Source organism: Apteryx rowi, unplaced genomic scaffold (genome assembly GCF_003343035.1).
Source record: "Apteryx rowi isolate R43461 unplaced genomic scaffold, aptRow1 scaffold_170, whole genome shotgun sequence".
Taxonomy (NCBI): Eukaryota; Metazoa; Chordata; class Aves; order Apterygiformes; family Apterygidae; genus Apteryx; species Apteryx rowi.
The window spans coordinates 209,788-237,717 of record NW_020447975.1 but is presented as its reverse complement, the minus strand read 5'-3'; the positions used below and the strand labels follow the sequence as shown (position 1 = coordinate 237,717).

The following is a 27,930-nucleotide window of genomic DNA, read 5'->3' as shown; positions in this document are numbered from 1 at the left end:
GCACAGCCAGCCTACCTTGCCGGCCAAGTACAGCATGTGCGTGTCCGCGTCGTAGAAGGGGAAGAGGAGGCCCGAGAGCCCGTCGATCTCCTCCTCTATGAGCGGCATGGACAGATCTTCCTGYGCAACAGCACCAGCGTTTTAGGCACCGCGAAGCGCAAGGCGGGAGCRCGCCGCAGGGCCGGGACGAGCGCCGCGCTGCCCCAGCAGCATCCGCACGCCAAGGCAGAAGCCCGGCCCGGGGGGGACCCGGCCGCCGGGGCCCCGAAATGGCTGCTTTTGGGGCGGCAGGTTTGGGGGTGTTTTTCCTGGATTCGTGCATTGCACAGGAGGGGGCAGGAAGGCGCCGCGGAGCAGCACTGGTGCCCGGCGTGCCGCCGCTTCCCGTCCCTCCTCCTACCGGATTGCAAGGGCGACGTTTCGTTTTCCAAAACGCCTGAAGGGCTGGAAGCAGCCGGGATGCCGAGACAGGCACAAAACTTCCCGCTCAGCCGCGACCCCGCCGAGCCCCCCCCGCACGCGTCCCCGGCGCGGGGCGGCCGCCGACCTGGTCCCAGAGGGCGATCTGCCGCGTGTTCCAGCGCGAGACGCCCGTCGTCAGCAGCCGCTTGGTGCTGCCCAGGAAGACGACGCGGTTCACGCGGTGGTTCTTGCAGCTGGCCTCCTGCAAGACAGCCCGCGCGCCGCCCTCAGCTCGCTCCAAACGAGCCGGGCTCCCTCGCGGCAGAGGCGCGTGCAAGGTCCCGCCACGCGCACAGCGCCGCTGCTTGGGCRCCGGCAGCGCCTGGCCAGCGCTTTGCCGCGATTCGTTAGGATTCTGCCCCGGTATCTTATTTCTGAAGCTAGCTGCCCGCTGGCGGGGGGCAGGCGCAGGGTCGGGGGGGGGGGATGCACACGCTGCAGCCTCCCCCACCCCGGGAAGCCGCCGGCTCTGCCCGGCGAGCGCCTCACCTGCAGCACGCGGCCCGAGCGCGGCTCGACGACGCGGAGCCGCTTGTCCTTGCAGCTGGTGGCCAGCAGGCTGCCGTCGCCGTTGAAGGACATGCAGAGGATGACGTCCGTGTGGCAGTCGATCATCTTCACCGGCTCCCCGATGTCCAGGTTCCAGATGAGCACCTGCGGCGGGCGGGCGGATGGGCAGGGGGGTGAGGATGCCCCCGGCCCCCCGTGGCCACCCTCCGCCCCGGCCGCTTGGGCAAAGCCGCTGAAATTCGGCTCCGGTGAAGCAAAGCCCTCCGGAGCCGCCGGCAGGGCCTGAGCGGCAAGGGAGCGCTCCGTGCAGCCCGGCCCTTCCCACCGGGAACGCGGATGAGCTCCGCGACTCATCGCTTAGGAAAGCCCCCACATCTCCATCRGGGACGGACGCYGGGATTTCAGGGCTCGCTATTCCCRCRGCGCCGGGTCGGCCCGYGTGTTGCACRGTCCTTCCGCAGACGGCAGGTCCGTAGGGMTGGCGGGACGCACCGTGCGCGGGAATGCCGGCACGGCGCCTCGTTTTATCTTGCGCCGCGGCACCCCTCCGGCCCCGGATGCGCAAAGGGTCTCGCAGCACCTCTGGCCACACTTTGCACCTTGCAGCGGCTCAGCCCGGCCACGGCCGCCCCCAGGAGCCCCGGGAAACCCCCCGGAAAAGCGCCGGCGGCGGCAGCTCACCTTATAGTCGTAGCCGGCGCTGAAGAGGATGTTGTTGGTGGTGGGGTGCCACTCGACGAGGCCCACGCGCCGGCTGTGCCCGTACAGCTCCAGCACCGCCTCCGTCATGTTGCGCTTCAGGCCCCCCTCGGGAATCTCCCATATCCGCACCTGGGCCGGGAGAGGAGACGGTCGGGTTCCGGCAGTGGCGCCGAAAAACGGAGCGCCTGGCTGCTTCCCGCCGCCCCCCGCGGAATAAAGCCTTGAAAGCGTCTCCCCACTCCTCAATTAAACCGCTCCACCTAATTCCTTGGAAAACCAAGGAATTAGCTTTCGCCCCCGTGGCAGGTGGCCGGCGCGAAGCTGAGCCCTTGCCCGTCTYGGGGCCGGCAGCAGGTAAAGGCGTTTTGCAGCGCAGCCCAGCAATTCCCGCCGGAAAAGCCAAACGGCAGTGAATGCAACACACCGTCCTTTCGGCTCCCGTTTTCCTGCTTTGCCGCTCGCTCAAGCATTTGCATTTGGGGGTGAATTGGGGGGGGGGAGCTCAGCCCTCCGGCCCCCCCAGTGCCGGCCACGCGCGAGCGCCCTGCAAGCAGCAGCCCGGCCGGCTGCACCCAGGGAGACGCCGCGCCGCTGCCTCGGGGCTGGAAGCTAATTACCTGCAATACTGCAGGGAAAAAACCCGTGCAGAGACCCGGGCGAGGGCAGAGCGATGGGGCTGAGGCCCTGAGCAGCCCCCGTAGAGTCACCGGTGTTTGTTTGGGGCACGTGGCGCGCGGAGAGAAGGGAGTTAGGAGAAAGGTGCTTTAAATCCAAGTCGGATCAGACATACGATTCTCAAAACGGAGATTTCAAAGCAGAGCGTGACAGGAGGAAGGTGCAACAAAACCCGAAGTGCTGGGCGTCCAAGGCAGCGGTTACGAAACCGGCCGGTTACGGAACTGCCGCCACCAAACCTCCACTCCGGCGAGCTCGATCGGCGCCGGCGCGTGGGAGCTCGGCACGCAAGATGCCTGCTGGCGCCAAAGCCCCACTCCCGCCTCGAAACGCCCTCGGCGTCCTCAGCCCCTCGGYGCTGGCTGCGCTCGGAGGCTCGTTGCAAGTGGGGGATTTGCAGCGGGAATTTGGGGTCCCCGCTAGCGAGGGGCGCGGGGAAACCCTTAGGATTGGGATGCCCTTCGGATGCCCGGGCTCCCGAAAGCATCAGCAAAGGGCGGGCACGCGGCAGCACCTGGGTTAGGAGCCACCTATATAGCCAAAACACCACTTTTGGGGTATAAAAGGGGGTGTTAAAGCCGGTGAAGCGTGTGCCATGCCGGTATGGCCGGGCATCCTTGCCGGCGCTCCGCAGCGCGGCGTCGCCTCCGCAATCCCCCCCCGCCGCTGGCGAACGAGCGGTGCCTTCGGAGGCTGCCTGGCACGACGGGCTATTTTAGGCAGGTTTCCTCGTTACCATGGGCACTACGACCCGAAAATAGACGTATCGGGCCCGAACACGGCGCGAGTGCCATTTCCTAGCCGGTACGGCTGGCGCGGCCGGAGCCGAGCCAGAACGAAGCGCTGCGTCCCAGAGCCGTCCAGGGATGGCAACGCTGCTTTGGGAGGTGCTGGGAAGAGCCCGGCTCCGACAGCAGCCCCCGGTCGGACCTTAGGAAACCCGTCGTCCCTAGAGCGCGGCGCGGCCCTGCGCAGCTCCCCGGGGAGGCAGGGGACCTCCGAGCCCGGAGGCTTCCAGACTCGGCTATAGACAACGCCGTGGCCAAGCTCATCTCGTGCCGGCGGGAGGCCGGAGCGGAGACCTCCAGGATCTCTTCTCATCCACGACTCTGGAAACGGGAGGGGGAAGAGACCTGGATGCCCCAGGCAGCCTGCGGGGCAATTAGCTTCCCGGGTTCATCAGTGGCGGCTCGGGAAGTCGTCCCCATCCCTCCTCCCTCCCGACGCCTCCGACAACGGCACGGAGCAGGTTGCAACTCAGAGCGGGCGGCAGCTCACCGTGGCTCACGGCCGCGATCTGAACCTTTTCCCCTYGGAAGCCGCCTTGACAAGCTTTCAGCTAGCCAAACACACCGAGCCGAGGGGGAGGAGGAGACGTTAGCTGAGGATATACGGCGGCACGGCGAGCTCAAGCGAGGCGGATCTGAAACTGGGTCGCCACGAGCCCTGGCTGCTGCTGAGCAGAACGGGCTGCGGATTCTGCTCTTCTCCCTTGCGTAAAGGCTTTTTTTTTTTTTTCCCCTTTACGATACACCTTCCGGGAGGGACTTGCTTGTGTCCAGAAGATAGCGGAGGCGGCAAACATCAGCGAGACGGGGCTGCCCCGGTCCAGCCCCCCCCGGGCTGCCGGCACCGCGCGATGCAGCAGCAGCAGCAGCGACTCCCAGCAGCATCGCTGCCGGCTTCGCACGGGACRCTGCCGCCTGCCTGCAGCGGGGACGGAGACGCAGACGGCGACGCTGGAGCGGGGACCGGCAGCACGCGCACCCGGAGGAGCCCGGCACGCGGGATGGGGGAGGTATCGGAGCGAGCCGCTCCTGGGAGGACGCTGCTGGCACGGACGTCAGCTCCCGAGACGCCGGCTCCGACCGCTGCTACTCACGGAGGTGTCTTCGGAGCAGGAAGCGATGATGTTTTCGATGAAGGGATTCCACTTGATGTCGAGCACGTTGCCCTGGTGGCCGCACACTTTGGGGTAGTTCGGCTCAATCCGACCGGTCTGCAACAAATGACGAGAAAAAGAGAGATAAGCACGGCCRGCGATACAGCGGGCCTTCCCACGGCCGCGGGGACGGCGGCGACAGCATGCCGCGGCGCTCAGCACCGTGCCCGCGCCATCTGCACCCTCCTGAGCGGTCCTACACCTTCACTGCAGCCAAGTCACGCACAAAAAGAGAGTCACTCTGACCAAGGTACACATGCATACATGTATATATATATACACACACACTTTTTTAATATATATATAAACACACACACATATACACACACTTTTATATAGATAGATAGACAGATATACACACACGCGCTCCATAAAATGAATCTTTAAGGCCTTGGGGAGCAAGACCAGTATGGATTAATAACGCTAATGTAACGCTTATGCCATGTATCTCACGCAACCCTTTTCCCTCTAGGGAACACGGATGCTCRCCAGGATTTAGGGCGGCTCCGTTCCCGGGATGCCGGCAGAGGAACCGCACGCGGATCCCGCTAGCGCAGCCGCCCGCTGACTCCCCCCTTCCCRGGCGGGTGCAGAAACGCGCTGGGGCGGCTGCGCGCCGGCGCGGGCACGCGGGCGGCAAGCTTCCCCCCACAAACTAGGTCAGCGCGCAACGCGGCCGCTAAATATTTGATGGCGCTGGCAGTGCTGGCTGTCCGAAGCATTCAGCACCCGGCTTCGCTAACGCGCTCGTGCAACGTGCGGCTGCGGCACGCCGGCCCGGGCTCCCGCTCTCGGTGCGCGGAAGACAAGTAAGCAGAAGCTTAGCAAAGAAAAATATACCAGCCCCCCCCAAACCCCTCCCAATTTACTGCTTATTAAGCAAAGACTTATCCTAGAGCAGCAGCTCAAGGTATCCGTACGTTCACCAGCTGCACATCGGGCCGGCCCCTAATTACTCGGCTGCTGCAGCGACGCAGGTCGTGCAAGGACCGAAATACGGCAGCAGTGCCCCGGTCCCGGCAGCTGGCGGGGGCGAGGCGGGGGGGTTAAGGTTTGGGTTAGTTTTCCTGTGCAGCCCTGCCAGGGCRTTTTGGGGCAGAAGCAGCGGCGCAGCCCTTTTTAAAGCATTCGCCTGTTTTATTTGCTCAGCGAAAAGCCCGTTTCCGCTCAGACAAAACCGTTCCAAGCCATCCTTCRGACACGGCGCACGTATAAGATGCGCGCGCGGCTGGCCCTAAAACGCAGGGGGATTAGTTATGTGGGTCATCGCGSTTATCAAGGTAAAGGAAAAAAGATAGGTGTCCGCTCTCGTCAGCGCCGATACGGGCACAAATTGGCGCATCCAGCWGCATCGCTGCCCGGGTAACAGGGACGTTTGCAGCCGATCCCCTCCGCCCTCCCGTGAAGCCTCTTGTAAACCCGCATTAACGCCCGCGGGTGACAGCGCGGGATTACAGCCCCGCCAGCGGGCCGATGCCGAGCCCTTGACGCCAGGCTGCTTCCCACCWCCGAGCCGTGCTCCGATTAGGGCACGTAAGGCCAATTCCCTGCCCATACGGCACCCGGCTCGTCGGCACCGCAGCAGCCACTCTCTGCCGGGGTGATTTTAGCCTCCACCAGGGCCCATTGCAGTGGCATCGGGCCGGGTTTGACGGATGAGCGGGACGGAGCTAAGCACGGTTGCAGACGCTGGAGCATCCCACCAGGAGCGCAACGCGTTACAGCACATCACCGGCGCAGGCTGGAATCTCCTTCTACCCCGTGACGAAGACCCTCCCTGGGGACCCGGCTCTCCCCGTCTCCTGCTCATCACTCCACATCCGTGCAATGGGTCCAGCAAAGCAACAGCCCCCGGGATCTCCCCAGGATCTCGATCCTGGGACCCCGGAGGCCCAGGGCATGGAAAAACGAGGCCCAAGGAGGAGCGTGACCGGCCAAGCGCTAGTATCAATAACGCAAGAGAAATCGTTAGCAAACACAAGCCCTTAATTAAAAAAGTGGGAGAAGAGGAATCGAAGCTGGGAACGCCTCTCCCGTGCCAACACGGAGCTCGGTGCGACGCTCCCCTTTGGAAAAATGGCTCTGATTGAAGAGCTGGTTTCCAACTAAATTAAGTTTTCCAAAGGAAAGAATTCTGGAAAATGCTGCGTTTGACTGAAAGAACATCCGAATGCCCGAGACCAGTATTTATTTTTCTGCCCCTTGCTGCGGTGCCTTCCTGGCCGTTTCAGCYGTTCCCGCCTCTCGGCGCTGCTCCGAGAGGCTCCCGTGGGCTGGGGCTCCGGGAGGTGCCGCTTGCCCCGCGGCGGATGCTCCGGGGCCGGCGAGACCCGCACGGCACCCAGGGCGGCATAGCCCGGCCCCGCATCAGCCTATTCCCTTCATCGAGTCACTGCAAAAGCCAAACCACGAGAAATTATTAAAAAAGAAAAAAAAAAATCAGATTTTGTGTTCTTCAACTTTTCCCAGGGAAAAAGCAGGGCATCGCAGGGGACAAGCRGACGAGGTTCGGGAGAGGGACGGCGGAGACGGGAGGCGGCCRGTCTGAGAACAGGAGCCTCCTTGCTCCGTTCGCGAGCGGAGCCTCCGCCGAGTCCCGCGACGCCCGGCGGGACCACGGACCCCCTCCTCCCGCCGCGCGTTAACGGTGTGCGGAGCACGGCTTTCCGGCTTATTAAGCACAAGGGCCGACACCGCCTGCCCGGACAGCCCAGACCATCCAGCTTTCCTCCCCGTGTCCGTGGCTGCATTAGCGCGACATTACTAACACGCTGCCTAGAGTAGGAATTTGTGCAGCAGCCGTTAAACTCCGAGAGCACGGACCTTTCAACGGCGCAAGTTAACACGCGATYGCTTCAATTTTGAGCAACCAGCTGAGTAATTTCCTTTGCAGAGTAGGTTTGATGTTTTTTTTGTCAAAATTCATTAGGTTTTCCAGAGGGCAAGACAGGGTTCAGTTCCTAGCAACCCTGCCTGTCCCGGAATGCAAGGGATTTGCTTAAAATACGCACACACACGGAGAAAAGCGGAGCAGAGCCGTGGAGCGGCGGCGCCCTGGGCCATCAGGGTGYGATGCCCCGGTGTCCGCACACCCCAGGCAAAAGCGGTGGCAGCTTTCGAGCCATTTCCACCTCTGGGTCCAGGTCCGTCCCAGTGAACCTCTTCGCCAGCGTTGGACTCAAGTGAAGGGAAGTTTTATTGCTTTAGATCCGCTAAGCGGCATCATTTTGTCACACAGATATTTGATTCAAAATTTTTATTTTTATTTTTTTTTTGCTTTTCAAAAACTGCCAACTTTCCTTGAAACGCAAAAAACAGAACTTCTCTGAGTTCCCGTGTTTTCTGTGAAGAGCTTTGGATATGGCAAGAAGCTTCATCCAGCTCTCTGCGCTCAAACCAATCACACAAAACTTCAGAAACAGCATCAGCGCCATCAAAACCTGTCCATGGATGAGAAATCCTCCGGGATAAGGACAAATCCCACCAGCCCAGGCCTTGTTCCCCACCTATTGGCTCCCCACAAATTCTCCCTAATCTCGTATTAGCTTTTACAGGGGGATCAAGGAAGTTCTGCCTGAGCCACAGCAGATTTATGGGTTTCCTAAGAAATCCTGGAGTACGTACAAGTCTCTAGTGGCTGAGATTAGGAGAGTAAGCGCATTTTCTGCTGTCATTTAAAGGCCTCTCCTACTGGARGATGAAAAAGGAGGAAACAGAACAGATTTCACGGAACCAGGGGAGATTCCTGGCTTCTTCCAAGCCAAGCTTTTCCAGAAAAAAAAAAAGTTTAAAAAAAGAATCAGATCACGTTCTAGTCCCTTGTTACGCAAGGTGGCTCTTCAGCCGCACGTGTCCCTAGGAAAACGCTGCCCCAGGAGAGAGCTGCCGCCCCACCGGCTCTGTCAGCGGCTCCCGGAATCCGGGCGCGGGAAAGGAGCGGGGCAGCAGCGCGTACCCTCCTGCGAATCCCCCCGCCGCGCCTGCCCCAGCGGGGTGTCGAGCAGGGTGTTTTACAAGGATGCAGGTTCGGGTATCGGGTGCTGCCCTCGGGCGAGACAAGCCAACGCGTGGCGGCGGCGGCGGCTCGCGAGCAGCGATTTGCACAAATTAAAACCCCGAAGCCTCGCTGAGGCGGGATTTATCCGCACCATAAAAGCGGTAGTAGCCAGCACCGAGCTTGTTAATTAAAAAGACAAAAGCCCATATAACGTTCCGGCTAAACCGGATTACGGGCGTTTAAAAAGGAACCCGCGTTTAGGGGTAACAGCCAGGCGCTTCTCCCCGGCGAGGGCGCGCTCCGTCTCCCGTGCAGCCGGCAGAGGGTGCAGGCGCCTGCGGCCGCGGCCGCCGCCTCGGGCGGGACGGGACGGGACGGGACGGGACGGGACGGGACTCGCGTCCCCCCCGCCGCGCCGAGCTCTGCCGCCTGCGCTGCTCCCGGGGCGGCGGCGGCGGCGGCGGCGGAACCTCCCGATCCGGCGCCGGGCGCTTAAAGGCGGGGGCCGGCGGCAGAAGCGGGTTTCCCGCAAAGGCGGGGAGGTCACGCAGCGCGGCGCCCGGGGAAACGCCGTGTTTTCTGCAAGCCCCAGGTTGGAGGAGCCGCCTCCGTCAGCCCAAAGCGATACGGAAAACGCGGAGAGAAGCGAAAGGCAGCAGGCGAGGTCTCCCGCGCCCCGGCTCTGCAGGCGGAAATGCCCGAAGGATCCGCATCGCCGAGACGGAGAGCTCCCGGGAGCCCTCCGCGTGCCRGGGAGCCCTGCCTGGGGGGGCCGGGCACGGGGAAAGGGGTTGCTGCGGGGCCCCAGCGCTCAGAGCCCCGGGGACCTCTTCAGCGCACGGGAGCACCGAGAAGCGAGGGTGCTAACCCTGCCATGAGCTTGCCCGTTCTCTGCAGCCAGGGTGCTCAGGCGTCCTGTGGAGGTGCCTTAACCATGTGATGAGCTTGTCTGTTCTCTGCAGCTGGGCCAAACCAGGGTGCTCAGGCATCCTGTGGAGGTGCCTTAACCATGTGATGAGCTTGTCTGTTCTCTGCAGCTGGGCCAAACCAGGGTGCTCAGGCGTCCTGTGGAGGTGCCTTAACCACGTGATGAGCTTGCCCGTTCTCTGCAGCCAGGGCGCTCAGGTGTCCGGCAGAGGTGTGGGTGCACATGAGCTCCCACAGGCAACGCACGTGCTGCACACCACGAGCCAAGGAGATGCCGCCAGGACAGGGGATCCCAGCCATCAGACCGCAACGCACCCACGCCCAGCAGAGGGGAAGAGCTGCCGCAGGCTGCCAGGCTGGCAGAGGAGCAGCCGCTCTCTTGCCCTCTCCCCCAGGCCCCGCAGCTCCCAGCACCCACCCCGCGGAACCACGCACCTCCCGGGGGGCACTCGCACCCGCTGGGCTAGCAGAGGGAGATGCACCYGCATGCAAGCCTCAGCCAAGCACGGCTACGAAAAGCAGCGCCGGCACGAGTGCAATTTTGGATTTCAGCTTCCTGCTCGTAAATAAAGATGCCCCCTCCGTGCTCTCTGCTTCCTCACGTCACACAGGCAGGTGACATCCTCCAGCAGTGCAAAACAAACCACCCTCACCCCCTGGAGAAGCAAAGATCCTCCCGCGGCGGTGCGAGCAGTGCCAGGGCATCCCGAGCGGCCGCGCAGGGCTTGGGCAGGGCTTGCTGCACCCTGCAGCTGCCCCAGCAGGTCACACAAACCGCCCCAGCAGGGAGCTGAGCCCCCCTCGGAGCCTGGTTTATGTAGCGCTACCCAAACGCGGCCCAGCTGGAAGCAATCGCCACCCTGACGGAGCCCATCCCCGCTGCGCCCAGGCAGCTGCCCAACGCTGCCGGTGCCGGTGCTGCGGGAGCTGCTGTGGGATTCCTGTAGGAGTGTCGCCCACATCATGCCGTCTCCGTGCATGGCACTGCAGCCCCCCGCACGGGCCTATCTTTTCAGAATTTCCCTCTGCCCTGCCGAAAAGGTGAAAACGTGCCGAGATCCGAGCGGAGCCAAAGGTGGCTGCCGGGAYGTGCACCCGCCACGAGGCTGCTGTGGCTCCTTCTGACGCGCGGGAGGGGTGAAAAGCGGGGGGCTGTTTTGCAGAAAGGCAAACCGACCCGTGCACACGCCAGAGAAAAGGTTTACCCAGCATTAAAGACCAGCAAACAAATAAAAGCAATATTGGATATGACGGCTAGAGAAAGCGATCAGCTCGCAAGTATTGTTTTAAACAGCGGCTGCTTCCCCGCTCGGCCCCGGCCCGAGAGCATCCATTGCAAAGCTCCGTGGAGGGCGCAGGGGAGGATTAAGCAGAAGCGCGCTCCTGCCAGCCCATGCTGGAGAGCAAAGGTGCAGAAAATGCCACGGGGCTGTTTCCAGGCAGAAGGAGTGGCCACCGAGCTCGCCCAAACCGCCCGGCCCGCGCCAGGCGTGATTTTGCTGGCGGTGATGGAGCTAAGCGCAGGCAGGGGAACGTACGGCCCCGAGCGTGCAAACGCACTGTGGCTTTAAGCATAGAGCAGAGGGGTTTTCTGCGGCAGATTTCTGACGGGAACAGAGGGCAGAGAGCTGAAAAAAAGGAAAGATGGCAGCAAATCAAATCCTGCGTAGATCCGCAGTATCTAGGTTACCTTAATTATGTTCAGCTAAATATGGATGCCAATTAATTAGATGGCTGCTGACTTCCAAAGAAAATTAGTTTACTCTTAATGAGCTAATCAGTTCCTATTTAAAAAAAAAAAAAAGGAAAATTATTAAATTGTACAAAGGAGCGTGCAGCCACTTGACATGGGTTGCCAAGGTCTGCTCCGACCGGAATTTATGCGGCGCTAATGTCTCCGTGCTCAGTCTGCCTGGGGATTTCCGCACAGATGATCCTGCCGGAGCAGCTTGCAAGCCATGCCGTGCTCCCTCTGCTCTCGTTCCCCTGGGATCGTGTTGCATTGGCCAGAAAAAGGGGAATTGGTGGGCAATGCCAGCTTAGCGGCTCCCAAGTCAGGACCACCAACAACTGGTGTGTGGACGGGCTCATTCACCGCCAAGGGCTGAAAGTCGGGGAAAAGAGGCAGGGATGGAGACTGGAGCGTGCCGAATGCTTAGATAAAGCTCCCGGTTTTTAGAATATTAATAAGAGTCAAGCTGTGCATTGCAATTAAAACGCTGATTACAGCTTCTTCCATCTGTAGTTGATTCTGCTCAAGAAATTAAAGAAAAATTCAGAAGAGGCATGAAAGTTGCACAGGAAAAACACCAAAAGTTGGGCGGCGAGCGCAAGCCCCGGCTGGCCGCCGGCAGCGCCGGGCGCTCACGCTCGGGAAGCAAAGCAGAGCAAAGGTAATATCTATTGCACGCGCCAGGTCGCTGCCGGGAGATGCAGCTCGGCCCCCGCGGCGGCGGCGGCGAGCGCTCAACCGCGAGYGACCATTCCCGGCAGGCGCCGCTTTCGGCGCGCGCGGTCCATTCCCACAGGCCCCTTTCCGAGGAATCAGCTGAATTTCCAGGAGTTTAAAACTGCATGGACGAGGGACGTGCAGATTTGCTCGGGAACTCGCGCAAGGAGCTGAAGCCGGAACGTCACAAACGGCATTTCGGGAAGCAGCCGGCTGCTCCGCTGCCGGCCCGTGGATCCCGGCTCCACGCCCCGGGGCCCAGGCAGGGAACCGACGCCGATTAAAGCACGCTGGGGTATTTTTAGTCTCCCCATCCGCCCCCGTTTTGCCCTGAACAATACGGCCTTTTCATGGGAACGTCCTCGCCGGCATTTCTGGCAGCCCGGTGACCCCGCTGCCGCCGGCCGGGYACGGCCGGGCGCCGGATCCGTGTTTCTGCCCTGGCAAAAGCCGGGGCCGTTCCCGCGGCGGAAGACACAGGACCGCGCTTGGCCAGCGCTCGGCGCAGCCCCGGCCGGATCCGGCCATCGAAGGGGCCGCAAGGAGGGTTTTGCAGCGGGGCCGGGGGGGCCGAAGCGCCCTACCTGCTCCAGCGGGATGACGAGGAAGGAGCCGCCGCCGGCGCTCTCCGTGACGATGGCGAGGAAGCGGGCGTTGACGGCGCAGAAGTGGTTGTCGTGCACGTTCTTGGTGATGGGGATCCCGTCGAAGCAGTGCTCCCGGTTCGCCACCTTGCCGTAGACGTTGCGGAACTTGGAGCTGCGGTACTGCGGGCGCCATGACATCTGCCGAGGAGAAAGAGCCCCGTCAGGAGCCGAAATCCGGGCATCCTGTGGGGACGTCCCAGCGGGAGCCGCAGGCGGCGCCGGGTGCCGAGTCCCCGCACCGGCGCGTTCGAGCACCCTTAGCGCCGYGTGCTCTCTGCAACGTCGCGGCCTCGAGCTTGCCGGCTGGTTTTAACACAACCGCCCTTTCCTCCCGGCCGGGCTAAGCCGCGCCGCAGTACAGCTTTGCCTGACTAGGCAGGGCAGTGTAGGAGCAGCACGGATTTGCAAATATAGCGCCCTTGGGAAAAGGCGAGGCGTCTCTCTGGTGCACGGCACAACTCGCAAAAGGCAGCCAAAGGCTCTATACTGTTGCAAAATCCAAGCCGATACCCTTTTCGGAAGGAACTGCTTATCCCGAACACCCAGCACTGCTATTTTATGTACTGAATTCAGGCTTTTAATGCAATGACTTGGAAATGGCTTGATCCGAATAACGTGAACTACATAAAAGCATGCATCGGAGCAGGCTAAGAGCACCTGGGCAGGGAGCGGGTATCAAACAGTTATTGCATCTGATCTTCCCGCTCGAGCCCCCTTGCACGGCTGCCACCTCGCAAGGGGGGACGCCGGCCCGGCCGCTCGGGGACAGGCTGCCAGGGCAGCGGCGGGCAGGAGCGAAGCACTGCCCGGAGCGAGCCGGAGCACCCAGGCGTCCGCACGGAAACCAGTGCGCTTYCGCCTGGATGAGCAGCACTTCGCTTGTTCTCACTAAGGGAAAAGAAGGCTTTTTTTTTTTTTTTTGGACGATCCTTACAGCAGCACAAGCGTTCCTGATAAAATCTACACAGATTGAAGGCACTTTCGGTGTGCAGAAAAGYGTGAGCACTTAAGCCACCTCCGAGCAACGTAAGCACTTAGCGCTCTCCAAACACGCTGCTAACTGCACGCCTGAGGACTCGCAGCGGTCGTGTCTTTGTAACCGGCGCCTGTCGACAAAAGCATGCAAGCACGTACTTAAACGGCGGGTCAGCCGCTRAGAGTATCTCCCGGCAAGTGCCGGCGCTCCGCAAACGCTCCCCGCGGCCCGCCGCAATGCCAAAGAGCCGCGTCAGCCCCAGCCGAGCTGGGGCGGCCGCGTGCAGAAATATTACATCGTACTGCACATTGCATCATGTTGCTTGCTTCTGGTACGACATGGCTAATAACTTGTCACGAGCTCTTAAAAACCTGGCACGGCCCCCGCTGCCCGGCAGCTTTTCCGCTTCTGCATCCTACAGCGCCGAGCGCGGCCGCGTTGCAAAGCTCGGCGCGGTGCCGCGGCGCTGTCCCACCTGCCGCAGGCGCCGCTTTCAGCATTCCAGCGTATTGCTTTTTTTTTTTAAAGCTATTTGTTCCGCAAAGCCCCAGGCTCGCTCCTTCGGCCGTGTATTTCCTGCAAACGGTGCCGAGCAGCCCAGGGGCCGGGGCGCAGGCAGCCAGGAAATGCCTGTGGGGTATCCGGAAACGGTGTCGCCCGGCTGCACTCCCACACTGGGAATAGCTCCGTGTCCTGCCATTGAAACCAGGTGCTCGGGATCCGGACGGGCAGGAAAAGGCCGCTCGGAGCACAGCTCCGCTGCGGCGCTGGAGCAGGCAGCCAAGGCCAAGGCATCGCGTTCCTGTCGGAGAGCCGTCCTGGGGAGCGGCACCCCCTCGGCAGCGCTGGGTGTCCCCTGCGGCACCACGCTTCCCACGGGAACACTGCAAAGATTGGCTGTCCGTGAAAAAAAGAGCCCGCCGGGTGGGTGCAGGATGCTCTCGTGCAGCATGCGCATTCGCAGCAACGCACGGGCGCCTCCTCGGAGCAGCCGGCGGCCGCCCGGCGCCAACGTGCATGCCCTTTGCAACGTCTAGCAAGGCTGCAAGTTATTATCCGGAGCATTTGCAATCCTACAATACATAATTTTTATGAAACTTGCTCTTTGAGTAATTCTCTACATTTCGCTGACACTAATGGGCATTCTATTTTTCCATCACCTTGCTCTCAGTGGCTCAGAGATATTAAGAAAATACTATTGATTTATTGGAGTCATTTTCATCCATCTCCGAGAATCAGACTAATGTGCCACCATTTCCAAGATTCATTCTCCTTCTGCATTATTCTTGGACTCCAGTTTTTCCTTTCATTACAAAACTCCTCCTCCGTCTTTGGTTGAGCAGGCCTTAAATGAAAAACGGGAATGCTATAAAACACTTTGAAGTAAGGTAATAAAATAAATCACATCCCCAATCATGACGTTCAGCATCAATATTAAACCTCATGAAACTGCAGCAGCGGAGAAACGCTCCAGCATCTGCTCCAGCATTTCCCGAATCGTTGCAGTGTTTTAGTTGTTTAAGGAGTTGAGGGGAASAGCGTGTGCCCAGGTCCCAAGCTGGAAGAGGGAAACCTCCCTTGCGGCAGCAGTTAGGGCAGAAAACGGCAGCACTGGGAGCCGCACGGAGCACCGGGCGAGGGAACAAGCTCCGGCCGGGCGGAGGGGAGCAGCATTTCGCCCGTTTTTTTGCTTCGCAGAAGGGATTTTGGGGAAGAGGCGCCGTCGGAAGCAACCCAGGGGAGCGCTACATCGCTCCYGGTGCATTTGCCCTTGCATCGCGCCTGGGCCATTGCTCAAAGCCCGAGGCAGGCGCGCAGCCCCGGAGGCCGCGGGGAGACGCCGGGAACGGCACCGCAAGCCGAGGGCCTGGCGCCGGCAGCCCCGGCGAGGCTTTGCCAAAAGAAAGAAGAAAGCAAAAAAAAAAAAAAGCAGCCCTTTGCAAAAGCCGAGCGGGCGGACGGCCGCCGAGCGCGCGAGATGTAGGGCAGGCAGCGGGCGGCTTTGCGTCGCCGCTAACGCTGGATTAAGGCGATGACGGCAAAGGGAGCCGTTAGGAGCCGCGTCCCGGCTCCAGGACGCCGGCGGCCTCCCGGCGCCGGGGGGGGGACGATGACAGTGACCTGCCCCCCGCTGCCTGCCTCCGCTTTGCTTCCTGCAGGAGTTTGCAGCCGGCAGAGAGGCGAATGCCGCTCGCCCAGCAAAGGAAGCGAGAGGCAAACCCAGCCCCCTGCTTGGACTCTTTCCTGGTGTCCTGGCAGCTCCCGTCTTTCCCTACCGGCAGCAGCAGGGCGCAGCTCTTGTCTCAATGTGTTTATTTTTAAATGCATCTTTTCAAGCATCGGGAGCCTTGGCAACAGCCGTGCGGAAAGCGAGCTTGCAGGAAGGAGAGCCCGCACGGCCGGAAAGCGCGGCTAGGCAGCAAAGCGGGCCGTAAGCCCTTCGTAAGCTATATATCCTATAAATAGTTCCTCTGAACCCGCCTCCGTCGGGAGAGCTCGCGGAGAAGCGGCTCCCCGCCTGCAGCCGCTCCGCCTGACCGTGCTGCGATTCCCGCGCCGGTGCAGGCGCCGCGGCGGCTGCCAGGAGAACCGGCAATCGCTCTTTTCCCGGCAAAGCTGGGGCTTTTGCGGGAGGGTTTTGCAGGAACCCAGGAGCCAGCATCCGCCCGAGCTCGGCGGTCTCCCGGCACGGGGTTCACCCGGGGCCGCTTTTCCTCCCCGCTCTCCAACACGGAGCGAAAGCGTCGAGGCCGCATCCCTCGGCGCCGGAGGACGGGGGTTGTTTTCCACCAGGGAGGTCAGCGGTGCTCGAGTTTGACATTTGCAGTATTGATCGGCCATTCCAGCAAAATGAAGATGTTACTGGGCAAGAAAGCGCTGCCGATTTGTTTGCAAGAGGCAGCAGGCAGCAGCCTGCTTCCAGCAGCGCCGAAGCAAAGGCGCCGTTTCCATTTCTCGGAAATGCCCGGCTGCCGCATCCCCCCTTCCCTGCCCCGGGGACCCTCATCGCGCCTCCCACGCGGGGAAAAAACACCGAAACACGTCGTGYGAGGCCACGTTAGAGGGCAAACGCCGGGGGCGAGCGGAGCTGACCCGCGCCAGCCCCGCAGGGCTTCGCTCAAACCTGGAGGCTCGAGCGGCTCCACCACAGCCAAAACTTGTCCCCAGCTCGTGCGTCGTCCCTGCGCACTGCCGGGGCTCTCCCAGCACCGGGGCGGCTCCTGCCAAATCTCCCTCCCGCCTCCCCGTTCACCGCGGACGGATTCAGCGCGCCAGCATCACCCGCGGCGCGTTTTTTCCCATAAAAACGTTCGCCACCGCTCTGTGCGCCGGCGTCTCCGCGGCAGGTCCCCGGCGGGGTCCGTCGTGTTCGGGGTGCTGACTTGCGCCTTGACGCTGCAGAAAGGGGCGCGAGGATCCGCCTGCGCCCCCGGGGATCCCTCCCGATCCCAGTCCCGGTCCMCCCGAACCCCGCGGCTCCCGGGGAGCGCGGGCCGGCAGCACCCCCAGAGATCCCTCCCAATCCCGGTCCCGGTCCCCCCGAACCCCACGGCTCCCAGGGAGCTCAGGCCAGCGGCACCCCCAGAGATCCCTCCCGATCCCGGTCCCGGTCCCCCCGAACCCCGCGGCTCCCGGGGAGCGCGGGTCGGCGGCACCCCTCCGGCGGCCCCTGCGCGAGCACAGCACCTAGCRTCGCGCCCGTGCTGCTGGAACCCGCGCCCCGAAGAAAAGCTCCAAATCAAACAGCTATATTTTGCTAAGATACCCGGGCCTGCCAAAATTAGTCATCAAACGCTTATTGTTCCATGCACATGCGATTAGAGCCAAGCAAATGCTGATTTTAATCTCTTCAGTACGCTAATGCTCTGATGCTTCTCAATTCAACCTTGAAACCGGCTTTTGTTCGCGTTAATGGCTTTCATGCTAACGAGCCTCGGCGAGGTTTAACATTGAGGCACATCCCGTTCTTCATTTTAATAACAATCCCGCTGCAGAGGGCAACGCGCTCGGGGTGGGAAGACGTCATTTAGCCCCTGCCGCCCCCATGGCAAGTTTGGGACCGTCCGGATTCACGGCTGCCCCCGAAATTCAGGGCCCAGCCGAGGCCCCCGGCGGCATTCGCAGCCCTAGCGCGGCCCTAAAAGCCGAAGGGCTGGGAAATGCCGCGGAAGTGCTTTCCACGGAAAGCGTCGCCCGCGGGGCACCTGGGCATTCGCGACGGGGCCGAGGCCGGCGAGCTGGCGGGGGCTCGGGGCAGGACGCGGATGGGGATGGGGAAGGAACGAGGACCAACCCCCTCGCCACGGCTTCACCCCCCCCGCAGGAGAATAGCCGAGCGGATCGGCATGTCGGCGACGGCCATCGGAGCCGCAAAACCACGCACTGATTGCCTGGGAATGCCACGGGGGAATAAGCGGGTGGATAGCAACTTCTCTTGGCGGAGACCAAGCAGAAGATGGGGCTTGGAAGGGTGAAAGGAGAAAAGAACCTCCTCCTCGGCAGCGGGGTATGTTCCTGGTCCTGATGTGGGTTTAACGCCCACCGAAAAGGAATTGCCATCGGGTTCAGCAGCCCTCGCGGTCCTGGTGTGGACCGAGCGCTGGAAGGGGCTGCCCGCGAGGCTGCGGAGGCACCGTCCTCGGAGATACACCAAAGCCATCRGGCACGGAGCTGGGCAACCTGCTCCAGGGGACCCTGCTCGAGCAGGGGGTTGGACATGACGATCTGCAGATCATCCGTGCTGCGACTCCGTGCCTTGCTCCCGCAGGGGCTCGCTGGGAGCTTTCCGGATGAGCGTGGTCAATACGCCTTCCGAGGGCCAGGATGGAGCGAGGCGTTCTCCGTGCTCCGTTTTCGCCGTCTCCTTCAGGGATGCGGCGCTGGAGAGCTTGGCTGGAGCGACGGCGATGGGAACCACCCCGGAGCCACCGAGCCCCGGGCAAGCGCAGCGGCGAAGGYGTCCGGCCGTGCCCAGTCCGGCGTCGCCCCCGAGTTGCCCCGTTCTCAGCAGCCCGACGGAGCGGCACCGGCTGCTGCCGGGCTCAGCGGGGCTGGGACCCCCCACGTTAATCCCAGGGATGGAGGTGGGCRACGGCAGCTAGTCGGGATGCTCTGAAATCCGGTCGCCGAGGTTCGGCCCCGAAACGGCCGCCGGATTCGCCCTGCCGCCGGAGCTGCGCTCCAAGGAAGGGTGCGACGAGGGGGGCTGGCACGTGCGGACACGGCGTGCCCGCTGAGGCTTCCTGAGCYGCCGGAGAACGCCGCTGCTTGGGGATTTATGATGATATTGCACGGCCGTGGCGGCAGGGATGCACTGGGCACAGCYTGCTCCGAGGAGCCGCTCGCCTGCTCCGAGGAGCCGCCATTCCCGTGGCGGCTGGGCCAGGACGGGGCACGTTTCCCATTGCACCAGGCATCCCGTGGGGCTGTTTCCATAGGAAAAGGGACCTCACACCCTCCGCCGAGGAGCTGGGCAGAGCAGGCACCGGTTCCTGGATCGCCATGGAAAACGCGGCCCCATGGAGGACCGGGGGGAGGCATCGCCCTCCCTGTGCCATGCCGGATCCGAGCGCGGTGMCGGCGGCAGACCCCAGCCGCAGACATCCCGAGCCGCCTCTGCCCGTGGGGCGCCGGGGTCCCCCAGAGCCCGGCAGTGACCCTGCACCCCGGCGAGGGCCCGAGGGACCYGATTTCGCGCCGGCACCGCTGGTTTTGGGAAAGTCGCTTGCCCTTAGCGCGGAGACGAGGATAAAGCGGCAGAGAGAGCTGCACGTTTATCCGGCTGGCGAAGAGCATTAGACTCACGCTGCAAATATTAATCGCATTAACGCCGTCTGCACAAAGGACACGAGACACACGAACATTTCCGAAAAGATATTTGCCAGCTTGAGCTCYGTCCAGCCTGGAAGTGCGCGCCTGGGATTTCCCCCGCGCTTAACTTTTCAATAATTTCCGCTTTCTAGCGAGCGCTGGCTGCCTGGGGAGAGCCGTTGCCCTTCCCCGGCGGCTGGGAAACGGCGCCGGATGGGCCGCRGCTCCGGAGCCGGCACGGCTCCTCGGCCACCCGCCCTGCTCTGGCTCCGCTCGCCGCCGTGGCACTCTCTGTGAGCGCGGCGACCCGTTTTGGCCCATTTCCGCCCCAGGAATCGGTCTGGGGGCAGCCAAGCAAACCCCCCCGCAGCTCCCGGGCCCGCTGGCTGAGAAGAAACGCGAGGCTCCTGCTTGTCAATAAATCATGTAAAGAAGCAGTTTCCTTCCCGCTCTGCTTCCCGACTCCTTCCCGCCCCACGAAGCCAGCAGAAATATTCTGAGGAAGCGCAAAGGGGATGGAGAGCAGCCCTACGGCCCGGCTTCCCAGGAGCCCGGAGTCACCCCGGGACATTGGCACCGACCGCGGGACTTCGCCCTCTTTGCAGCTTCTTGGAATAATGTTTCCTTTGGGGCAAAAACGTTGCACGCTTGTTCTCAACTTGAGAGGTTTTCAGGAAGCTTAGAGGGGGAAAAAGTCTCTTTTCATGTCCCCAGACGAGCGGGTAACCGAACCGGGCGCCGCTCCACGAACGTTAGTCCCTATCGGCGTCGGCAAATCACGCCGCACATAATCAAGGCGACTGAGTCAGGAGACTCGATTACAGCAGCTTTTTCCAGCTGGGATCCAGCCGTTTTAAGAATAACAAGTGGGGCTGCCTAGCAAGCCAGGGAAAGCTCCCCGGCGCCCGGAGAGGCGGCAGCTCCCGCGGGTCCCTGGGGCCGCGCACCCCGCGCCGGGACCGATCCCCATCGCGGGGCTCGGGGCTGCGCTCCTGCACAGCTTGCAGCATCGCACRGCTTCCTCGGAAGTTTGTCCCAGCTGGGGGGCAAAACTTTTTCCCAAAGCGAAGGAAAAAAGAAACAAAAAAACATCAGGAAGGAAAACAAGCGCTTTCTTCTAAACATTTCCAGCCTCAGAAGTCGGCTTCCCGGCCAGCGCGAGGAAGCGCCAGCGACGTGCGGCACGAAGGGGAGCAGGGGAAGGTCAGGCGCAAAGGCAGAGCAGACCGCAAACGGCTCCCGGCGAGCCGGAAACGCCTGTGATGGGACGGGACGGGACGGGACGGGACGGGACGGGATGGGACGGGACGAGCCACCCTCGCACCCGGCAGCTTCCCGGGGAAGGGGCGCACAAAGCACCCAGGCCTTTCTGCCCGCTTTCCCACGGACCGGCGCGGCGCGCTCATCATTCCCATCCATTTCTCTCTATTACGCCTGCCAGAGCCTTAAAGTTTGCCTTTTCCCCACTTCCTTGTATTTTAACACGTAACGCCATAAAYCCAGGTTTCTTTGCACTTCATCCAGCCGTGGGAACAGCCGCAGCTGCTCCCTTTGCCGGGGCTTTGCAACGAGCCGCCGCGGAGCTGTACAGCCCTGGGGACGGCGCGGGAACGTGCGGGGCCAGCAGCGGCGCCGGCAAGCGCCCGGCCAGGTCGGGTCGGGTCGGGGGGCGGCAGACGGCGAGAGAGGTGGGCGTTGAACCACTTTTGGGTGCAATCGCTGCAYGTCGACGCCAGCGCACCTGCAGGCAGCTAACCCTTAATATCCTGCTATAGCCGGGAATTCACAGGTGCGGCGGGACGGGACAGGACGGGACGGGATGCGCCGGCCGGGGCTGCGGCGGGAGGGCAAGCGCCCCGGGGCGCCTGGCACGGCCCGCTGCGAGGCTGCACGGCTCCCGCCRCGCTCACACAGCCGCTATTATTCCCCGGGGAATTTACAGCCGCTGTTGTGCACGCGGGCACCAAGGCGCCTCGCGGCAGCACGAACCCGGGCCGGGGCCGGCGCGCTCCGGCAGCCCCTATCCGTGCCGCCAGGATGTGACCCCCATCCGTGCATCGCTCCGGCCCCAGGAACCTGCCCTTTTGGTCCTTCCCGTTACCAAAARGCAGCGGCAGCGGCGGCTCCAGGGCACAGGCCAGCGGCGATGCCTCCGCGGGACTTTCCCGCGCTCCRCCGGGGCAGGGGAGAACCCCCCCGAGAGGCAGCGGCCGCGCTGGCCGCGCGCCCGGCCGGCCGCTCCGCGGGGCTTTTCTGTCCGGAGCCGTGCTGTCATCCGCCCTGCGGAGCGGGAGGTGGGCGAGGGCTTCTGCATCCGGCCCGGCAGCTCGCCGGCGCCTCCGGAAGAAACCGCAGCGCAGAGAGGGGGAAAGCAGCGGGTCCAGGCTCCTCCCGGAGGAAAGGGTTTCCCGCGGGAGYGCCGCGCGGACCCCAAGAGACGCATCCCGGCCGGGCTTTGCAGYGAGCATCGAGCAACAGTTTGCAAAGAGCCGCTGCGGCCGCTCAGCCTCCGACGGGATTTTCCACCGCACTTCATCCAAACCCGCATCCCTGCCATCAGCCGGGCTTGGGTCTCAAGGGTTCAGCCCGATTTCCTGTTAAATCTCGCGGCCGTCGGGGCYGGGCGGAGGAGTCGCCCGACGTCCCGGCCGCTCCTCTTGCGCCACGCTGGCTTTCCCCGGGCTCGCACCCCCYGGCAGCGCTTTCCTGGGACGCCCGCTCCCGAGGCTCGGCAGCGCCGCGGCCTTGGCGGGGAGCTGCCAGGAGGTAGCGCCGCTAAGAGCCTCCTYGCGCTGAACAAAGGAGCGAGGGATTCGCGGAGCCGAGCGCTCCGCTGGGTCGCTTCCAGCCCCTGAAAGATCCGATTCACAGATTTGTGGGGGACTCGAGCAGCTGGCTCCGTCACGTAGATTTTGCCTGCTGCCAGATTTTGGTAATTGCACACTGACTCGGGAGATAGGAATCCAGAATTCGAGGACTCCGAGCTTTCTGCTAGCTGGGTAATGAATTGAACAATTCATCATTTGATAAAATTTCCATGAAAAGAAGAAGGGGGGGTGGGGCAGGGCAGGGGGGAAAAAGTGACCCGGCGTTGCGTTTTGCACAGTATGAACTACAGCACCCAGCGAGCCTACTGGCTGCAAACGGACAGTATTAAAGCCACAGATTAACGCTGCATTGAGTCAGAATTCAAACCCTCTAAAAAAAACCCAGGCCAGAGAAGTCGCCTTTGATGAGAGCAATACTTTCTGAAACGAGGAGCTTCCCTTTTTAGACTCAAAGCCGCCCGCGGGGCTTGCTCCCCACCCCAGCAATCCCAGCAGAGCTGAAGAGCAGCGAACAGAACATCGGTGCCGTTTAAGAAAGGAGGGCTTGTTTTGCACTTTATTAGCAATTCATTACCGACAGCCTTGTTTTCCTCTGGATGCAGCTGGTGACTAAAGCGATGCTGCTGCCTCTTCCAGTTGCTGCGACGGCACCATTATACGGGATCTGCGGATCACGTGCTGCAGAACGGCCGAGCCCAGGCCGCGGCCGAGCACGCGGGACAAAAGGGGCCGGCGGCGCCGAAYGCCGCTGGCAATACGCCCTGCGGCGATCGTTGCCGTTCATCTGCTTTCTAGACGTGTTGGTTTGCCTGCACCTAATATTACTAAAACTCATGCTAAAGGGTTTATCTGGAGCTTTTTTTTTTTCAGACATCAGAGCATGCACATCATCGAATTCATTTTGCAGGGGAACGTATAGAGAAGACTTCATCAAATGCAGCAATTTCTTCAGAAATGAAGTCGAGCTGTGCAGTCCAAAGCCCGTTTTCTGTAAAGCCATTTTGCGTGGTAACGCGGCCCGGTACCTTCAAGCAAGCTTTGTACTGATTGAACCAGTATCAGCGTTTCCGTGGGATCAGCGTTTGCCCCAGACACTTTGAATCTGCCCTTACYGAGAACGCAAAGGACAACGCAGCTGGCTGTAAAAGCCGCTTCCAGGCACCGCCGCCCGGCTCGCCGGCGCTGTAGCCGCTGCGCCCTCCCCACCGAGGGCTTCTGCGGTAATTGGAATTACTCCTTGCCCACGTTAGACTGCGTCATTCGTTACCAGCCTTCACCGCAGCAGACCGTAGATGCAATTTCCTCCCCGGGTTTCTGTTTTGGCTTCATCACGCCGCTGACTTAAGAGGATGAGCAGTTATCTAGACGATGTAACTCCATGACTAATGCCAATTAATAGATAGAAAAGTCGGAGGAGACCGTTCGGCCTAAACCACCCCACGGCGCATCCTCTTCTAAACCGCATCTTTCAGAAAAAACTCCAGGCGTTTTAAAACCGTATCCCTCCAAGTAAGACCCCCCCCCCCAGAAGGTTGTTCTCACGGTCCGTCCCCCCCCGGCCCCRGCGCACGGGCGGGAGCTGGACGCATCCTGGGGAGCCTCTGGGCGTTTCCAAGCTTCCCCRCGGCTCGAGCCGTCCGCCCCTGGACGGACCATTTTCCCGGCATTGCAGCCTCGGCACCAAGCACGGAGGAAACCCAACCCTCCCCGATCAGGCCACTCTTCCTCACCTCCCTCGTGCTGCTCTTGGCAGTTTGGGGGCAATCAGGCGAATCCGCGATCCCGCGCGCGCTGCAACCGGAGGTTAAGTCTCCCCGTTCGGCCACTTTCCCCCGGCTCCTCTTATCCCTCCCGTGACTCACATCCGTGACTGAGCCCCCCCCTCGCTTTTCACTCCCCCAGGCCTTGCATCATCTGCCAACCATCAGGCCTGGCTTTGCGCTCTTCCTGCTCGCTGATAAGAAGCAGAACGTCATCCGGGGCAAGGCACGGCTCTGCAGCCCACGGAGCCCCGGAGCGGCTCCCAGCGCAGCAGGACCTCGGCTCACTCGGCCACGAGCCGCTTGTTCCTACAGCGGTTTTGCTTCTGAATCAGAATGGGAGTCACGGTGCCTTCGATCACCATTACTGGCTTTATCAAGCTGCGGACGAAACACTCCGCGGGCAGGAACGAGGGCTGTTCTCCTCCGCCCCTGCCCTGCGCAGCTGCCACCTCTCCCCTCCGCGGGTTTTGGCTCGGTGCGCCTGCTTCCAGCCGCTGGGCATCGCTGCAGGGCGACAGGCCCGTCCGTCGCGCGGGCTGCCACCTCTGCCCCCGTACGTACAGGCACGTCTTTGGGGCGGAAAAGGTCTCTGGAAATAGGTCCCGACACGCTTTGCCTCTGTGGAAGTGGCACTTTATGCAGATGGGTTTCGTGAGCTGGTTCGTTGAGCTTTGCAACGTAGACCATAAGCACCGCTACGCAAAACGGATTTGGGTTTTTTTTCCCCGTTTGCACGCAGCGGACACCACCCRGTCATGCTCGCTTGCACCTAATCGATCCCTCTTTGACTCGGCAGCAGCAGATGAGCCCCGGTGACCCAGGAGGTCCTGTCTGGACCCAGGTTCATCTCCTGGGAGTGAGGTATGGTGCAGCAGAGCTGGAGCACGGGCACCGCTCGCAGGGCTCTGGGCTGCTCCGGCTCAAATGCAACGCTGCGATGGTTTCTGTGGCCCAGCAGAAAAAAAGAAGATTCATTTCCAACCACTTTTGCAAGGCGGATGAGATAGTAAACATCAATGCGCTCCAGGATAATCAGGGCATGGAAGCACCAAGTCATCCAGATGAAAGTCCTCCTCTCCACGGAGTGGCCATGGGCCATGCCACAGGTCCAGCTGGGCTACATCAGGGTGAATTGCCCCCTTGGGATGGCACCTCCCCAGCTGCGGGACATTGCCCTCATTGACCCTTATTGCAGAGCCTGGAGAAAACCTCCCCAGGGCAGAGGCCCCAGGTTTGCTGGGGTTGCTCTTGGTGAGACCCATGAGCTCCTTCCCCTGGAATTTCCTGTTTGGAGATGTGGAAGAACCACACAGGAAGGAGATGGTTGGCTTCCAGCCCCAGGAGAGGTTTCACAGCGTTTGAGTAGATTCCTCAATGTGAGTCGTGGGCTCTTCTTGCATTTCAATCAGTTCTTCTCCATCCTATTTATAACCTAAGTTCTCCTCTCCTGGGTAGAAAACTCCCCCAAAAGAAGGAGGTGTGGGGATGTGCCGCGTTCGCTTGGCTTCCCTCCCGTGGGAGGCAGGGGGTGGCCTGGGGGCTGATGAAACCAGCTCGTGGGACATCCTGACAGCGTGCATCTCTGCCCCCATGCTGCCTCCCCACGCGGGCACTGTGCAGGAGCTTTTCCTGCTGATCCGACCTGCCCGGCAGCCTGCCCGTGCTTGGGGCTCGCGTTAAAATAGCCTTATCTGGCATTAGGCAGTTGGACCCGATTTTTCCAGTCTGTTTTCATCCAAAGACAAAGGCTGCTCAGGAATATTTGCAAGGTTTGCAAACCCTACCCCTCGCTGCTGAGCTTCGCACCGCCTTGAAAGCGGCCCCACACCTGCCCTGGGACGGGCTGCGGCGGACGCCGACGTCCTCCAGGGCTCCCCCCTCGCAGGGGCGGCGAGGCACTGAAACCCTCGTTTACCCTGCCGTGGTAGAGCACCGCCGCCACGCAGCCAGAGCAGGTCGGCCACCGAAGGACCCTGGAAGGATCCTGGCACAGGCACGGCGGCAGGTTCAGGGCCCTGCTCTGGGGCTGCCTTTAGCTTGCATTAAGGTAGTCCACGTTGCAGGAAATAGTATATAACAGGGGATATTGGAGCTTTTGGGTGCTTTAATGAATGCATACTCTGTGCACGTACTATAGATCCTTTTAGTTTATGTATATATTTTTTCCTGACAATGAACAGAGGAGTCCTTTGCTTACTACAAAGCTTGTTTTCCTTGCAACCTCAAGGCCTTTTCTCAATTTAGCACTGAATAAATCTGCACTCAAAAAACAAAATATGTTAACAAGCACTACAGACTAATTGGCCTGGGTTAAACCTGACACTCTAATATCAGTAAGTTTGCAGGTTTTTAACCTCATTGACCTTCTGGGTCAGTCCTTCAATCCTTCTCTCAGCCCCCAGAAGAGCTGGAAACACTTATTTTAATGCACAAATACTGGTGCATTTGTCCAGCTAGCAGGGGCTTTGCAACAGCACGACGCAGCACAAGACGCACCAGAAACAAATAACAACAGATGCAAAAGCTGGTGGCTGCTCAGCAAAAAGATCAAACCAGGCAATACGCAAGCTGCTTGCTAAGGACGGAGCTAGGGGAAGCACTTCATCCCCTGCACTGTCTTCACCAGCAGATCCGGTCCCAGAGCTCGGCTTCCTGCTCCTCAGGCTGGAGCTGCAACACCTCCAGKGCTCAGGCTGTGCAAGGCTCGTGTCCCTGCTGTGCCACCTCCAAACCAGGAGGTTGACTACATCCAGCGCAAGAGGTGGCAGGCAGAGCACGGCACTGGGGTTTCCCTCCTCAAACCCACCTCGTCTCAGGGTTCAGTGAAGAACTACGCTGTTCCCGTTTGCTACGTGTGCGCAGGCAGCAGCCCTCGGGGTGCTTGGGCGCTGCACATTGATTAACTCAGCGCCATGCTCCACGAACCCGCATCGTGCACGTGCAATGATGGGCAAGGGCTTTGTTTGGCCTCTAACATCAGACCACGTCCGGGGAAGTCCAGTCCCTTCACCTGCTGGCCGCTACGCGAGCGGTTTGCTGCACCCTCGCTGCATGCAGGACTGGGCTTGGTGGAGCTGAGCTGGTGCCCTGTGTTTGCTGGGAAGGCAAGTCTGCTCCCTGGCCCCTTGCGGAGGCAATCGCAGCACACAGGGCCGTGTCCTACCACCCAACCTAGCCCCAGAGCTGCACCAGCCCTGCGCGAGGCGGTTTGCTGCCCGGAGGGGGATTGCTAGCGGGGGGCACTGCTGCTTCACCCCAGTGCATAAGCCTTTATGCATCTGCTCATCYGCACAGCTGCAAATTGGGGGCATGGGGCAAGCAGGTGAGTCTGGGCAGCTGTGATCCCCGTGTCCCGCTGCTCCCCTGCAAGGTATCCCCTTCCCCCGGATGCAGCTATGGCACAGAAATGAACTCAGCGTGACCCAGTGCCCCCAGGACAGGGCTTGCTCTGGGGCCACCCCAGCCGTGGCATCGCTCTGGCACTGTCCCACTGCAGGCAGGGGCCAAGGGGGGATTGCTGAGCGCGGTGCCCCGGCACCAGCTGCCGTGGGAAGCAGAAATGCGGAGCGCTCCCTAGAAAGCAGCACCTTCCCCCAGAGCGCTGCCAGTGCTTCGGGAAAGCAGAGCCTCCGCTTTGAGGTCTGGGAGAGACCCGGCAGAGGGTGAAACGGCAGAATTTCAGAACCGGAGCCGCTCTCCGCTCGCGACGCAGCCGCCCCCGGGAGAGCATCCCTCGCCGGGGGGGGGTTGCTCGGGGCCCGGCCGTCGCACCCCACAGCGTGCAGCGCCCTGATGCCCCCGCGCCCGCCGCCCTCCCCTCGGGCAGCCACCTGCGGAGACCGGGCAGCACCGGCCGGGCCGGGCCGGGCCGAGCCGAGCGGCTTAGCGGGCTCCGGGGCCCCTCGCTGCCGCCCGGCCCGGTGCTCCCGGGCCTCCCGCGCCGCCCGCGCCGCCGCTCAAAGGGTTAAAAATGCAGCAGAGCCGGGAGCTGGCGATGGAGCAACTTGGAGATGCGGGAAGCGGCTCGGGCGGGGGGCGCGGGAGGCTGCTGCCGCCGCCGCCGCGCCCCGGTGCCGGTGCCGGTCCCGGTTCCCCCGCGGCCTCCCGGGGGGCCGCGCTCCGGCCCGGTGCCGCAGCCGGAGCCTCGCCAGCCCGCGGCGCGGCGCGGCTCGGGGGCGCGGGCCGAGACGGGCAGGTCCTTACCTTGGTGACAGTCATGCAGAACCGCGGGGAGAAGTGAG

At 61.9% G+C, this 27,930-nt stretch overlaps 1 protein-coding gene across 1 annotated transcript in view; it reads right to left on the bottom strand.

The window, feature by feature from the left end:
• CORO2B (coronin 2B) overlaps positions 1–27,924 on the bottom strand; it is a 31,248-nt gene extending 3,324 nt beyond the window's left edge. Inside the window, exons 1-7 of the mRNA XM_026060719.1 lie at positions 27,893–27,924; positions 12,249–12,449; positions 4,232–4,348; positions 1,654–1,803; positions 952–1,116; positions 548–664; positions 16–120 (exon numbers count right to left, since the gene is read on the bottom strand). Of these exons, the coding sequence (XP_025916504.1) occupies positions 16–120; positions 548–664; positions 952–1,116; positions 1,654–1,803; positions 4,232–4,348; positions 12,249–12,449; positions 27,893–27,907 (870 nt within the window). The 5' untranslated portion in view covers positions 27,908–27,924. The remainder of the gene's footprint in view (positions 1–15; positions 121–547; positions 665–951; positions 1,117–1,653; positions 1,804–4,231; positions 4,349–12,248; positions 12,450–27,892) is intronic.
• Between the last annotated feature and the right edge of the window lie 6 nt (positions 27,925–27,930).